Source organism: Mauremys reevesii, linkage group 3 (assembly GCF_016161935.1).
Source record: "Mauremys reevesii isolate NIE-2019 linkage group 3, ASM1616193v1, whole genome shotgun sequence".
Classification (NCBI taxonomy): domain Eukaryota; kingdom Metazoa; phylum Chordata; order Testudines; family Geoemydidae; genus Mauremys; species Mauremys reevesii.
The window spans coordinates 129,396,441-129,411,603 of record NC_052625.1 but is presented as its reverse complement, the minus strand read 5'-3'; the positions used below and the strand labels follow the sequence as shown (position 1 = coordinate 129,411,603).

The following is a 15,163-nucleotide window of genomic DNA, read 5'->3' as shown; positions in this document are numbered from 1 at the left end:
ATAAATGTAACAGGTAGCTAACAATTCCTATGTAGAAAGGTGTGTCACAGCAGCATATAACCAACTAACAGTTATGGAAAAATATGTTAAATAACAAACAATTTTAGGTAAAAATGTGTCACAGTGGTGTAAATATAGAATGTGAGGTGTATCAGAGAGGAAAAAGTAACCAATGGGGTTTTATGCTAGATTGGGATGGGGGAAGAGGAGCACGTGGTGGAGCAGAGGGAGATTTAAACTTAGAGAGACACAGAGAACAGACAGACTGTAAGGAGTCAGAGGGACACAAAGAAGCTGGGGGGGGGGTTGCAGTGGAAAGACAGACTTAACCACAATTATGCAAAACACAGCAAAATCTTATCTATGATCTAACTTAACCAAGACTACACAAATTAGCAAGTAACAAAACACAATGCAACAATTCTCTAAGCCTAACTTACAGAGTATAATGCTAAACCTAATTTAACCTAATGAGTGCACCTTATACTAGGGGTGGTTCTCCAAGGGTGTGGCTGCAGCAGTGGAGCAACTGCAAGTGAGCTGCCCAGGATATAATCCAGGGAGGCACAGGTTTATTTCTAGCAGCAAAGGAGCTGCAGAACCAGAAACAGATTACAGATGCAGACCAAGGAGTTAACTTGGGTCTGTCTGTTGGGGAAAGAAAAGCCAGCAGCTAGAACAGGGAGGGTCTGCAAGAGAGAGTTCTTACCAATCCCCAAGACAACAGCAGAGGCAGGCACAGCAGCAGCATCAGAGGACACAGAGAGGACTCAATTTGCTCACAATAATCAGGAGATCTCCAGGCAAAATTCGTTGTTCATGGGAGGGGAGTTTAAAAACAGGAGCACGCTCAAAAACAAACGAGAGCGGGGAGAGGGCCTCCCAAAGACCCCTAGCTGATCAGACCAGGTGGCAAAGCAAGGAACTTCTCCAAGATCTGATTAGAAAATGTCTGGTTATATAGGCAGACTTAGGCAGTTTCCCGCCAGTAACTTTGATTGGTTCCCCTTCTTAGAGGGGAGGAGAGAAAGCAGGGAAAAGTCTTCAGGTGTGCACAGACGTGTCCGGGCTAGTCCTAAGTCACAGGCATGACTTACATGCTCAGCTATGTGGCCATATAAGGTCTTGCATTCTTGGGCAGCGCCCCCTACACCGAGCCCAGGTCTGAACAAAGGAGGCTGGGCCCACCCCCACCTGAGCAGAGCAATGGCTCCGGTTAGTCTGCAAAGGCCATTCCACTGAGCAGGGCCAGGCTATGACTCTTGCTAGCCCCATGGCCGGGAGGGGCGGCCACACAGAGAGGAAAACAAAAAAGGAATGCAGCAGGGAGGCAGCTGTAACAGACACCTGCCAGGGCCCCGTCAAAACTGTTTGAATTGGGCCCTGCACTTCCTAAAGCCGGCCCTGCTGCCCCCAGTCCACCCCTCACCCGAGGCACCACCCTGCCCTGCCTCTTCCCACCTCCCCCCGTGTGCCCAGTCCTTGCCCTGCCTTTTCCCACCCCACTTCACCCCCTCCCCTGAGCAGACCATGTCCTCGCTCCTCCCCACCAGCTGTTTCGCAGCATGCAGGAGGCCCAGGGAGGGAGAGGGAGGTGCTGATCCATGGGGCCCACCGGAGCTGATGGAGAGGCTGCTGGTGGGTTCTCCAGCCCTAGAGCACCCACAGAGTTGGTGCCTATGATGTTAGGAACAAGTCAGTCATTTACAGCATTTTTCTGTGCTGGGAACCCACCAGAGTTTAGATATTATTAAGTAAGAGTATTCATAAACCAGTCAAACAAAAAAAGTTTTAAATAGCATTACTCTTGCATTCATAAATTAAAGCTATATAATTAGTACAACAGAAATTTGGCACCTAGCCACCCTGGTGATTACATTCATGTGAAACTGCACCAGTTCCTCAAGAATAAGGAATGGAAACCACAGCAGATAGATACTTACCAGCTGGAAAAGGGAAAGCTATGGTCAGCAACAAAATGGCCAACTTAAGGCCATTGGCTCTGACAATTTTAAAAGGTCAGCCCCAGAAAGATAGCTGGGAAACAACTCCCATAAGAGGGCAACCCTGAGCTACAGAGGAAGGTGTTCTTAGCACCATGATATATTATTGTCCATACAAGTCCTTTACCCCTGCTGCCCAATTTAAATAACCATAATGATTTGTAACTTCACATTTCACCATATTGGCACTCAATGCACTGATATGTCACTGTTTCTTTGTGTAACCCTTCTGACAGATGGTGTCAGCAGTACAAAGGTCAGGCTCATATCTAAGGGCTCCTGTTAAAATTACAAAACAAAATTGGCTTGCGCCCCCACGGAGAAATCTGGGAAAACTAAATACCTCCCCAGTGTACCTCTAGGCAATATTTCTCCACCTGCAAGCACTGAGCCTGTATATAACAACAACAACAAAGCTTCCATTAAGGGGAAAGGGAATACAGCAACAATGATTGAAAAGTATTCAAATGACAGGGAAAACAACTGCCCCACAATATCTTGAGCAGTAATTTGCCTCAATTTCCCACCTTGCCTTGTGAAAGTCTAATTACTTCCCTTTAACTTGCCACTCTCCCTTTTCCTCTGTTGCATCCCACTCATGATATGTTATCTGAGGTCAGTGAAGTCCCAGAATCCAAGGGGTACTCACCTCAAATGGGGGAGTGAGGCCTCTGCCACTGGCTGTTACTGCTTCTGCTGCTTGTCACTGCCCACTCTGCTGATGCCCTGATGTGTCTTGGTCTGGTCAGGTCCTATAGTGCCATGGCCACCTAGCCCAGCTATTAGTAATCAGAGCTCTAGGATTTGCTGGGTGGGAGGCACCTTGATGCTGCTGCATCTCTAAGCTTGGAAGAACTTGATTTAAAAAAAATAATTTTGACAGAAAATATTGATGTTTAAGGATTTTTTGAAATACTATCAATTTAAATGTCCCCAGCTGTGCAAAATTGTGGATTTTAAACATTATTTTTATGTTTATAGTTTTTCACAGTTGTGGGAAATTATGGGAGGTTTAGAGAATGGGGTGTCAGACAATAATTATAAAATAACAGTAAATGATGAGATTCAAAAGGTAAAGCTTTATAACCATTAAAACACAGAGTGACATCATCATGGCAAATTATATGACATAAATATCCTTAAATCAAACTCTAATAGGGTTCTCAAGCTGCTTTTTTGTTACTTTGCCTATCTGTACATTTTTGATCATCAATAAAAATATTTTTCCATCAGTTTGTGGGGAGGTGGTGAAAATGTTTACCAATAAAAATCTAACTCTTTCACGCAAATGCTTCACCTACTGTGCTGCCTTTAGCTGCAATGCTGTGTTCTGAGGTTTCACTGCTCGTCTTAGGGCTTGTCTTCACCGACAGTGCTGCACCAGAGCAGCTGCACCGCTGTAGCGTTTAGTGAAGATGCCACCTACGCTGACAGGAGAGCTTCTCCCATCAGTATGGGTGCACCTCGTGCCTAAGGCCAAGTCTTCACCACTGCAGCACATCTGGTGAAGACGAGCTCTCCGGCTGGCATAATTGCTCCACCTCTGCAAAAGGAGAGTGTCTGATAGTGCTGGTGTAGACAGCACTTATGTCACTTGGGGGGTGTCTTTTTCACACCCCTGACAGATGTAAGTTACGTTGACGTAAGCAGTAGTGTAGACCAGCCCTGAGGTGACAGCTGTGTTGACAGGAGAGGCCCTCCCATCACATAGAGTTGTCTGCACTATAACTATATTGCTCGGGGCTGTGAATTTTCCCCACCCCTGAGTGACATTGTTACACTGACATAAATTTGCAGCATCGACCAGCGCTTAGTGATTACAGTTCTAGTGATTTTGCTGGGTCCAGGGGCAGGCTCATGACTGTTGCCTTTTCTGTGTTGGCTTTCACACCACACCCAAGGCTCAGCTCTTAGACTAGTTTGTGATTTCCGCTCTAGTGAACCCTGAGCCTAGGCAGCTCTGTCTTTACACACGAGAGAAGAAGGGACCAAAGGGCATCTAGGAATAACAACAGCCCCCGCAGCTGGCGGGAATACCCGGCCTCTCGTCCCCACAGGCTGCCTCCACGTGTGGGTGCCCAGCCTGAGGCACGGGAACGGGCGACACTGCCCTGAGCGACACTGCCCCGCGGAAAGCGCGGCCCCTTTAAGGTGCATCCAGTTGGGCGGGCAGGCCCCTGGAAACCCACCGTTTGCAAATGCCCGCTCGCCACGCAGGAGGTCTCTGCTCCCCGGGAGCCGCCGGGCTGGTGCGCGGGCCGAGAGCCGTGTAGCGAGGCAGCGATACGGGGCGCACCCCTGCCCCCACGGGCTGCTGGGAGCAGGGCGGGCTAGGGCCTATTCCACAATCCCCCCCAAATCGCCCGCTGCGGCCCTGAGGGGCCTCACCACCCAGTCTTCCCTTCTCTGGCTAGAGTTTTTTTTTATTTTTTACTCACCTGGTGGCACTTCAGGTTGCAGCAGCTTCAGGTGGCGGGTCAGCCTGGCCAGTGAAGAACCCACCAAGGAAGGACCCGCTGAAGAGAGCACTCCCCGGTGAGAGCACATGGTGTGAAGTACAAGTGTGTTTTTGTTTTTTTTGTGTGGTTTTTTTGTTTTAAAAAGTCAATGCTGGGGCCCCCCCCCGAAACTGTTCTCGGCCCTGGCTGGGAGCTGAGCCTGGCGGACGCGGCCCGGCCCCGCTCACGCTGAAGGGGGTTTGGCTTGGACGGAGCAGCGAGTCCCCGGCGCCAGCCCCCAGCAGCGGGGCCCCGGCCGGCGACTCCGCCCCGCTCTCCGCGCAGCGCCTCGGCGGCGGGATTGGGCAGGGGCCGGGCCGCAGCGTCCGGCGGACACAGGTAACGGTGGCCCTTCCCGGGCCCGGCTCCCCGCCCTGACCGGGGCTCGCCGCGGCGCAGCTGCCGGGGCCTGCAGGGAGCGCGGCCCGAGCGGAGCTGGGCTCTCCGGCTGCCGCGGGCCGGGCCCGGCCGGGCTCCCTCAGGCCGGCGGCAGAGTGAGCCCGTGACCCCTGGACACAGCCGGTGGCGCCGGGGGTGCGGAGCTCGGCCCTGCCCGGGCAGGCTCGGGCGTTTCCCGAGCTCGGAAGCGGCGCTGCTGCTGGAACCGAGCGCGGCGCGGCCCGGCCCGGCCCCCGCGGCCTGGTCCCGCTGCGGGCACGGAGCTAAACGCGGGAAGAGGTGCGGGTGGGTGACAGTCTGGTTTGGGCACCTCGCTTTCCTGGCAGGGAACCGGGTGGCCCAAGGGCTGGGTGCATGGGCGGGATGGTTAGAAGAAAAGCTCAGTGGGAACCAAACTGCAGCCAGGGGGATGGTTGCAGAGGGTAAGTGTGTTCCAGAAGGTTAGTCTGGGATTGAAATCAGACCCTTGAGCATGATAGGGAGAGTGAGTCTGCGTCAGGACAAAAAAGGCATCTCTTCCCCATCTCCAGACATGGCCCCTTAGCAGTTTCAGTTTGTGATCAGAATCAGTAAGTAAGTAAACACACACACATACTCTCTTTTTCTCTCTCTCTCTCTGCATTTAGCACAGTGTGGCCTTGATCCCGACTGGGATTTTGGAATGCTCTCACAACACAGTACATATAACTTAAAATCCATTTTCACTTCTCTTGGTACAAGTTTGCATACATTTGGGGGCTTCACCCCTCCCCCCAACTAATGTGGAAGAACATATGGCAAGTACATGGTGTGACAACCCAGATGTTTAACGAAAGCACAGTTACAAAAATGTGAGGGAGCCTTTGCTTGCCTTGGGAACAACTTTCTACAGTGGTTATGAGGTACTGAAAAAATCACTAACATGTTTAACAGCATCTAATATTTTAATAGAACCTAATGAAGCCGTGCCCACTCTGTCACAGGACCACTGTTAGGACCCTTTATGTGAAAGAGGGTTCAGTCTCTTTCATATAAATGGTCCTAGCAGTGGTTCAGTGACAGAGTGGGCAGGGCTTCATTAGGTTCTATTAAAATATTAGATACTGATAAACATGTTAGTGATTTTTTCAGTACCTCATAACCACTGTAGAAAGTTGTTCCCAAGGCAAGCAAAGGCTTGCAGCACCTCATAGAATGGGGTCTGGGTTCATGAATCAGGGCCCTCAGATGCTATAGTAATACTACTACTATGCCCTAAATTATTAGTCCTAACGAAGACTATGGCTATGCCAAATTTCACACTTCAGCTGCTGTTGTAGTTCTGTGTCTGCATTTAAAAAAACAAATTTACAAAGACATTGAAAATGGGTTTTTTCCCCTTTACTGACTGACAACCCTGAAACAGGTTAAATAATTTTGCTCAAACTTTCCAAAAATTCATTTTGGGATAGAGAACAAAACATGGAAATTTCATCCTAAAAGATTAATGCAAACGTGTGGAAATTTAGGGTTATAACACTGTTTTTCATCCTTACCTAAGATCATAAATCCATTTTTCCCGAAGACTATCAAAAAGTAACTACTATTTTTTATCCTGTTTGGAAACTGTATTCTTGGAATGATTTTCAGGGAATCTTCTGCAAAAGGGATTGTTCTTTCTAGTGACTGCTCTTCTAGTGGAAGATGGATAAATGTATTGCATCAGGAAAGAGTATTTCTCTTGAAAATGCTTCAGTGATATTAAGGTCTGGTTAGGAGAAGCAGCATTTTCTCATCTACTGGCTCTGCGGTCTGAGCACAAGGTGAATTCAGGAACTCCTGACTTTTATTCCTGGTTCTACTTCTATCTCTGGTATTGGGCAAGTCACTTCTGTCAAGAACTATCCCTAATAAATGTAGCCGCTGGCATCTCTCTGCTCTGGTTAAATAGCATGGTCTGGAAGTTAACTATGACCTTAAAAATATTGTATTTGAGTAATGGAAGGAAGAAACTATAAGAAAGTTAGTAGTTTAACAAATTGTAAAAAGAGTTACATATAGAGTATTACACTGAATATTAGCAATGGAAATTACAGTGCAACATGCTACCTATGTGTAATGGGGAGCTAAATATGAAAAATGCAGTTTATGAATAGGCAACTTACCTACCCTGCTATATGAGAAGAAAGAACATTTTACAGAAAGATACAAAAATTATTATGGTTGCAAAAGGAACTATATCATTATTACAAAAAGGGAAAAAAGTGCAGATTTTAGTAGTCACTACTATAAATATGCTGTTTGCTGACCAATTTCTTCAATACTGAAAAAGATGTAAATAGTACCAAACAAAATTGAATCTGTCTCTTTATTTCAGGGTATGCTATGACTGGTTTCAGACTGCCCATCACTGCCTTTAGAAAACTAAATGTCTGGCTTGGAGTCTGGGAGAAATTTCCCTCTAATAAACTCTGCGTGTCCTGGAGGAGACGTATATACTCTATCCACCAATCCAGTATAATAAACTACAGAAAACACTTCAGCATTTCTCCTGTGATACAGGATATATTTTTAAGACCACCTTCACAATGCATTTCAGTGCCTTGTGTACGACTTAAAAGTGACAAAAGTTCTAGAAAGAAAAAACAAACCCTGCATGAGGAGGAGGAGGAGGAGGATGAAGAGAGAAGTGATTCAGAAGATGAATTTGAAAATGACCCCAATATAGTGAAAGATTACAAGGATCTTGACAAAGTAGTCCAGTCTTTTCGTTATGATATAATCATGAAATCTGGTCTAGATATTGCAAGAAAGTAAGTATGAAAGATTTATGTAGCTTACCTGATAAAGAAATTGTCATATAGTAAATAGTTAAATGTCCTTTTTTCTTGTTGCAGTAACTTAGTGAAGAAGAATTTTTTTTAACTTAATCAGAAGTCCATATTTGTCTTTGGAGGTATATTGTTACTTTATCTCTTGGAATCTGTTCTTTTCCAGAATTCTGCTACTTATCATTATCTTCAATACTAAGACTACTTCAAGAGACAGTGATAATTTTAATCAATCTCTAGCATTTATGCTTTTAACTGTTGACTTAAAAAGAAAGAGCTTAAGAATAGAAAAGCTTCTGCTAGTCGGTGGAAGGATTTAAAAAAATATCCTAGATTGACTAGAAGGAAGATCCTAACTCAGTCCTACAGTAAATATAAACCTGCCACACCTACCTCCACCAGATATACATAAACCTTATTAACAAGTCCATCACAATGTATAACCTATGCAACCTACAGAGGATTTAAGAAGCCTGTTAGTTACAATACATTAGTATGACTTGAAGCTGATATCCGAAGACAACATTCTTAAGTTTAAAAGGACTGGTGGCATACAAAAAGGGGTGTTATCTGTTATAAACACTCTTAAACTGCCCTGTACCTGTGGTACAGAACAGTTATGAATTATTTTTTTATTCAGCATTTATGAAATATATACTTGATTTCCAGCCTAAGTCAATCTTTAATAGCCCTCACAGAAATATATGTATGCTTTATGCACAAATTCTCCTTCTGGACTACACTTTGCAGGTGAACTGCGTTTTTGCCTGTTAGGAAAGAATTGCACTTGTTTACTGTGCACTGTAAACACTGCCCTATAAAGCAAACTTTTATTTTTTTTTATTTTAGCAAAGTGGAAGATGCATTCTATAATGGTGAACTCAGGCTGAATGGAGAAAAATTGTGGAAGAAAAGCAGAACTGTAAGGCTTTTAAAAAAATTAATATAATACAAGATCATAACTAAGGCTGACATTTTCTCTTCCCTCCTACTCTGATAGCACTCATGCAGGCATTATAAGAGGCTATAAAACAATAAGTTATCTTGCATGTAACATGTGAGCTGCTATACCTGGGGTTGAAAGATAACATTATATAAAAAATGGGGATTTATAAAAGGAGACAAACTATCCAGGTTTCATGAAGTTTCTAAGTATATCTAGTTTAACTGAGGGATGGATGAATCAAAACAAGTTACTGTATGTCGTCTACTCCATCTTGATAGAGGTAGTAGAAGTAGTTCCGTAAGCTGAGGAGTACAGTTTGTTCTTTTCCCCTTCCTGAAAGGAATTTTCTGCCTTTAGAGGAATTGCACCCCCAGAAGATTTTGCCAGAGATATGGGGGAGGAGGGGACTTGTAGCTGCATTTAAAAGGCTTATTGATTCTTAATTAACCTCCACAAATGTTTACTTTGTTTTTTTTTTTAATTCCTGCAGCCTATTCACTATTAAGGTCGCATGGGTTAGTGTCGCTACTTATAGAAAAAGATTATTTTAAAAAATATTGTTACAGGAAAGTTAGTAGGAGAAGATCCATACATACTTCCTACTCATACTTCATCCCTTCTTAAGAGTTTCACTGACACTTTCCCCCAGTATTAAATAACTCCTACTTGCTTTCTTATCAGGAAGCACCAGTCATGAGTTAAAGGAATTGTTCCTGTTCAAATTTTCTTTCAGGATATCATTCTTTATATGCTCCAATCTCTGAATGTTCTTATTTGTGACAACTGTACCCTCTCTGTTTTAAGTACTTAAAAATCCACTTCTGCCTCACTACCTGTAGTGATTTTTTTTTTTTGGTTGCTCCCTTTCCTTAACTTTTGTCTAGTTGTCTTTCTGTCCTTACAGTATGAACTATTTGGTGCAGGGACTAAATGCATTTTGAATACCTGGAAAGTATCCATCACACAATGGTAGCGTTATAAAGATGGCATCTTTATGGCAAACTCTTGTATCTCCTATAGCCTGTGTCTTGCTTTTTTGACACTTTTTGTCTCTCTATGTCATCAACAGAACCATCACAACTTTTTTCTCACTCTGAACACTTCATTTGTAGTTTCTGCAGACTTGATATTATGGTCTTGCAGTACAAAGACTATAGTTAAGGTTGTGTCAGAGTTTTCTGTTTTACCGGATCTGTACTTCAGGGTGTCACCGTTTTTTTTATAAGCATGCCTGGTTTGCTCTGGGGATGAATTGGGTTTGTGCAGTGAAGGAGTCTTCTGACTGTAGGAGCCCTGTCTCATTTGCTGAAGAAGTTGGGAGGGTGTAGTGAATAAGGCAGAGGACTGCAGGAAGAGAAAGGATGGCCTTGTGGTTAGGGCAGTTGAATACCACCCTTGAGGCTCAGGGTATGTCCACACTGTAGTGGCTACAATAGTATAGCTATAGTGATGCAGCTGTAACATATACTTCCTGTATTGAGGAAGGAAGTTTTCTGCTGATGTAGGTAATCCACTTCTCTGAGAGGCAGTAGCTAGGTCAATGGAAGAATTCTTCCATCAATTTAGCTGATTCTACAGTAGTGGTTAGTTCAACCTACCTGCCATGCAGATGTAAAATTTTTCACAGACTTGAGTGATGCAGTTAGGTTGACTTAAGTTTTAGGTGTAGACTGGCCTTAGTCCCTGCCTCTGTGACCAAGTTCTTATGTGACACTCGGCAAATCATTTACATCAAGTTTCACTTCTGCATGTAATTAAATCCTATATTATCATGCATACACACAAGGGAGCCTAATTAAAGTTGCATGGGCAATGTTCATTCTTGCATTTCCTAACTCGAGAGTGCTTGACTTTGCAGCCTTTTAATCCCTAACTTTTTATTTCCTTTTTTCATGGTTTAATTTTACTGATGAGAGCAACTTTAATATTAACCTACAATTTTTGTTTGTGACTATTATCAAGAGTTTGCTGTTCTAATCTGAGTACACAGACTCTGCTTGAAATCAGTCCTTTTGCAAAGCAAAAATGCCAATATGCAATTTGTATCCAGAGTTCTTCAGCAGAGATTTTGGCATGCAAAAATATTTTTTTAAAATAAACTGTCTATAGAACAGTATAACTAAGAATGAAGCAGGTATAATATTCATGTACTCAAATGCAAGCCTATGGTGCTTCGCATATATACTTTAGTTACATTAGACAATTATCTCTCTGAAGTGCCTGCTGTCTGTTGGACTGCTAGGGTTTTTTCTATTAACATTCAGTTCTTAAATTTTTAATAGATTAATACTTAATAAATCAGTCATTTTGTAGTTTTCCTTGAATTAAGTTTTTATATTTGGTTATTCAAGTGACATTAGAATAATAAACTATCAAATGTTTACTATCAAAGTAAACATTCTAATATCAGATTAGAAACCACATACCGAGGACCAAACCCTACAGTCTCTTCCTTGGGCAAGCTGTCTATTGAAGTCAGTGGGAAGCTTGCCTGAGTGAAGAGTTCCAAATTTGTCCTTGCATGCTTAGCAGCCCATAAGCAGATAGGAGCTTCTAGAACTGTAAACTTTCTCCCCTCTGGTTCTCACAAGTTTTAGGTCTCTGAAACATTTAGACTTGCTTTTAGTTGGAAGGGGATGTCTGACTCCAGCTGAACAACCTGGTAACCATTCCGTTTCCAGTAATACAAGAGTTGAAATACAAAGATCTGTGGTTTCAACACAAAATGTACTATGTTTAGTTAATGTACTTCCCAGCAAGTCAGTGTAGTTATCATACACTGTAAAGTGTTGGATGTAAAAAATGGTGGAACCACCAAGTGTAATGTGAAGAAGTCATCTTCCAGTAATACTTGTCGTTGTTAAAGTTTACCGGTTCTTCTGCTTGAAGTCAAATAGGAATTCGGATTAATACTTCATTATTAAGTTACCTAGAATAGAAGACCATGTCTGCTAACGTTGATTCTGGGTGGGCTTATTACCAGACCCATAAGCTCACTGGTTGAAGTTGAGGTAGTTCTTTATGATTCTGCTTACCTCTCTGCCTCATTTTTCTCCATCTGTAAAATGAAGAAACAATATACCCCTAATGGTGGTATTGTTAGGCTTAACTTAATTTCACATTATCATTTTGTATAAGTTATACAAAGTGTTTGAGTATTAAGACTTTTCTCATACACGTGTAATCTTCCCCAAATTCACTACATTAAAAACAAAATCTAGGCTTTCATTTGCATGATGGGAGTTGTCCCATATTGGTAGCCTACTAAAGGCTGGCATATAAAAAAATGCAATGAACTGTTGGGGCTCTGTTTCTCTTTAATATGGCAGTGGTACCACTGCTTGGTTATTTACTGAACTGTAAGCATACTTATAGTGCTTAAGTCAAATAAGACAAGTCTCTGCACCTAGAAGCCTATAGTGTTGGTTACACATGACATAGAGAAGTGGAGAAGCAACAGCAGTCACCAGCTGGTATAAGGAAAGATTATGGTTACATTGTTTGAAGTCATGAGATTGTTATGCAACATTCACACTAGCTGCTGTATATTTTTGGGGGTGGGGGGAGTAGGCACAGAAGATTGCAGGGGGGTGTAGCTTTGCAAGGCTAACTGAAAGTAGTGGATTTTGAAGGAGGGAGAGTGGGCAGAGAGAGAAGTTGCATAATAAATGGAAGCTTGAGGGTTGATCCAAGTATAGGGTAAGAGTGGAATAAGGACATAAAGAGAGCAAGGAGGCTTGCAGAGTTGGGGACTACAAAGGCCTACGTGGGAGTAGTGGGAGAAGAGATGGAATTAGGGGCTGAATTTTGAAAGTGGTAATAAGAAGTTGGACTAGCATTCAGTTGCATTTACAATACCTAAAAATTAAAAAAACAAAAACAATTTATATGAAAATAACAGCCATGGTGGAGAGGTTCACAGGGATTCACTCCTCATCGCTCACTTGCAGGCCTGCCTTAGAGGAATATGGTTGCTATACTGCTTATACAGCCATTCTAACAACTTCCGTAGAAGACGATAAGAATAATCAGTGTGGAAAGAGGACAATTAAATTGCACATAAACTTAAGGGTTATTTTCCTCAAAAGAATGTTAATTATTTCTCTCTGCCTCTATTTTCAGGTGAAAGTTGGTGACACACTGGATCTCATAGTAGGGGAGGATAAAGAAACAGAAACTGCTGTAGTTATGCGAGTTGTCTTAAAAAAAGCATCAGAGAAGACTGAGAGTGAAAAATACAAAGTGGTTTTGCGGCGCTGGAAAAATTTAAAAGTGCCCAAACAGGATGTATTTAAGTGACAAGGATTTGCATATGGCAGCATGAGACTTCTTATGGAAAACCATTTCACTTGTTGCTAAATATGAATTTTGGTTAAACAAAATTCTTGCACCCTATCTAAGGGCTTGTGATAGAATGTTACCTCCTTGCCATATGCACCATTCATATCTTGTGATAGTCTGTCAGTTTACACTGTACTATTCATTTTTGTTTCATGGTGAATTGGAAAAAGCTTTATTTCCAGACAGTTTTCCTAAAGAACATATATCATGGTTGGGTAAAGGCTAGATAGATCTCAACTGCTTGACAGTTGTCTCTGATTTTGTTAATCAAAATGATAACAAGCGGAAGAATGTTTCTGGCTGTGAGACTTAACTCATTTTTCTAACCTTGTACCTCAGCGGTGTCACTCTAGGACGATGAAACCTTTCTCAAATCTAAAATCCCAAAGGAGGGAGACAGGATGATTTAATTTTAGAGTGACCAGGAATTAACTGGGGAATGGCTGAGGAGACACTCATGTCGAGACTGTGAGGCACATTGGAAGATCAGGAAGAGGGAGCTTACACTACTATCACTTTATATTGTATAGTAGCTGTGCAGAACATGAGTGGAAGATCTCAGCCTCATGCCCTCAATTCATTGAATATTAAATAAAGAGTACTTAATGCTTAAACTGGGAGTTAGTTGTACAGCGTTCTTCCAAGACCTGTATAAGGATGATAATAAAAAGGAAAAAAAGTGCTAAAAATCTCATGTACATCTTTCTTTCTTAGCACAAACGCTTAGTGAGAAATGCTTCATTTAATGACAGTCGTACATAATCACAGACACGCTGTCGCTATTATGAGAATGATCTTGTATTTAATATCTTAAGAGAAAAAACAGTTTAAAAAGGAAGCTTTCTTATCTTAAAGGTTGGGGCAAATCTCTCATTCCTTTGTCAATGGTGTCAAGACTGCAGGATCTGGCCCTCCAGATTCAAATTCTTCGTTCTCACAAGAGTGAGAGTGCACTGGATGGCAGTAGCATCGCTGTAACAAAACATAGTGTATGAACTAGAGTAATTTATCGTATCTTTTTCTAAAAGGAAATAATCTGATGTAATATATAATTATACAACCACCTAGTTATTTTTCCCCTTTTCTTACAATAAACTGTAGACCCACACTGGCATAGGATTTTCAGCAGTTTATCTGAGTTTGGTGTTACTTCGTAGAAATGGGAAAGGAGGTAGGATAAATGAGATAATGCAGCACTGTTTAGAAGTGAATTAGGAGCCAGACATTTAAAGGTATTGTGGTGCTTAAAGATGCACACAGGTGCTTCTGAAAATCCCACTAGACTCCAAGGTGCCTAATCTATTTAAACAATTTTTTTTTTAATTCCAGCAGGGGCCTCCCTGCATTTTGAGGTGCCTGAACAACTTTAAGAATCTGCTCGTAAATGACTGTGAGGCCCCAGAAACCTCTCCCACAAGATTCTAAAGACTCCAAACTGCAGAAATACAAGGAAGCACTTGATGTCTGTATTAAAAGCAGTTGGAGGGACCAGCTCTAAGGCCTTGTGTACACTACAGTTTTGTTGGCAAAAGGCAGCTTTTGTGGGCAAAGCAGTGAAGGTGTACACACTACAATGCTCCTCCCACTGACAAAACTCGCCTGCTTCGCGACTAGAGGCGTAGAGCTGCTTGTGGCAAAGTTAGATCGACAAAAGTGTCAGTGTAGATGCTGTGTTTGTTACATCGCTGTAACTGGCCTTGAGGTGGTATCCCACAATGCCCACCATGACTGCTTTGCTCGCTGTTTTGAACTCCGCTGCCCTGAATTCAGCCACAGAAGCATGCGCCCCTCCCCCGAACTGAGCAAGCTGGTTCCCGGCAGCAAAGGCACTCCTGCTTGGACTACAAGGGAGAGGGTGGATCTCCTTGGTCTGTGGGGAGAGGAGGCTGGGGGAGAACTTGGGAGGGAATCATGGAATCTTGCTCTCCCCAGCACTAGGTCTGCAGCCGCAGGCAGTGCAGGCTGCTACTAGGGGGAAAGGGGACTCATGCTGAGCCAAGGGCTGATGTCATCCAGGGTTTTCTCTGCTCATGTACTGGTCTCTGCTGAGCTGGGGGAACAGGGGCGGACACCAGCTGTTTGTACAACAGCTTCTGCCTCAGGATTGGTTGTTTCTGGCTGCTGTCTGAACTTAAAGACATCATGCTGAGCACTCACTCTCCCCCAACCCACACACAGTCTCTCTCA

The 15,163-nt window shown here is 43.1% G+C and overlaps 1 protein-coding gene across 1 annotated transcript; it reads left to right on the top strand.

The window, feature by feature from the left end:
• Positions 1–4,655: 4,655 nt before the first annotated feature.
• On the top strand, positions 4,656–13,596 carry MTRES1 (mitochondrial transcription rescue factor 1). Its single transcript, XM_039528885.1, has 4 exons — positions 4,656–4,840; positions 7,236–7,671; positions 8,539–8,611; positions 12,758–13,596. Exons 2-4 carry the CDS (start codon positions 7,244–7,246, stop codon positions 12,932–12,934), a joined length of 678 nt encoding a protein of 225 aa, XP_039384819.1. The 5' UTR covers positions 4,656–4,840; positions 7,236–7,243; the 3' UTR covers positions 12,935–13,596.
• Positions 13,597–15,163: the final 1,567 nt, after the last annotated feature.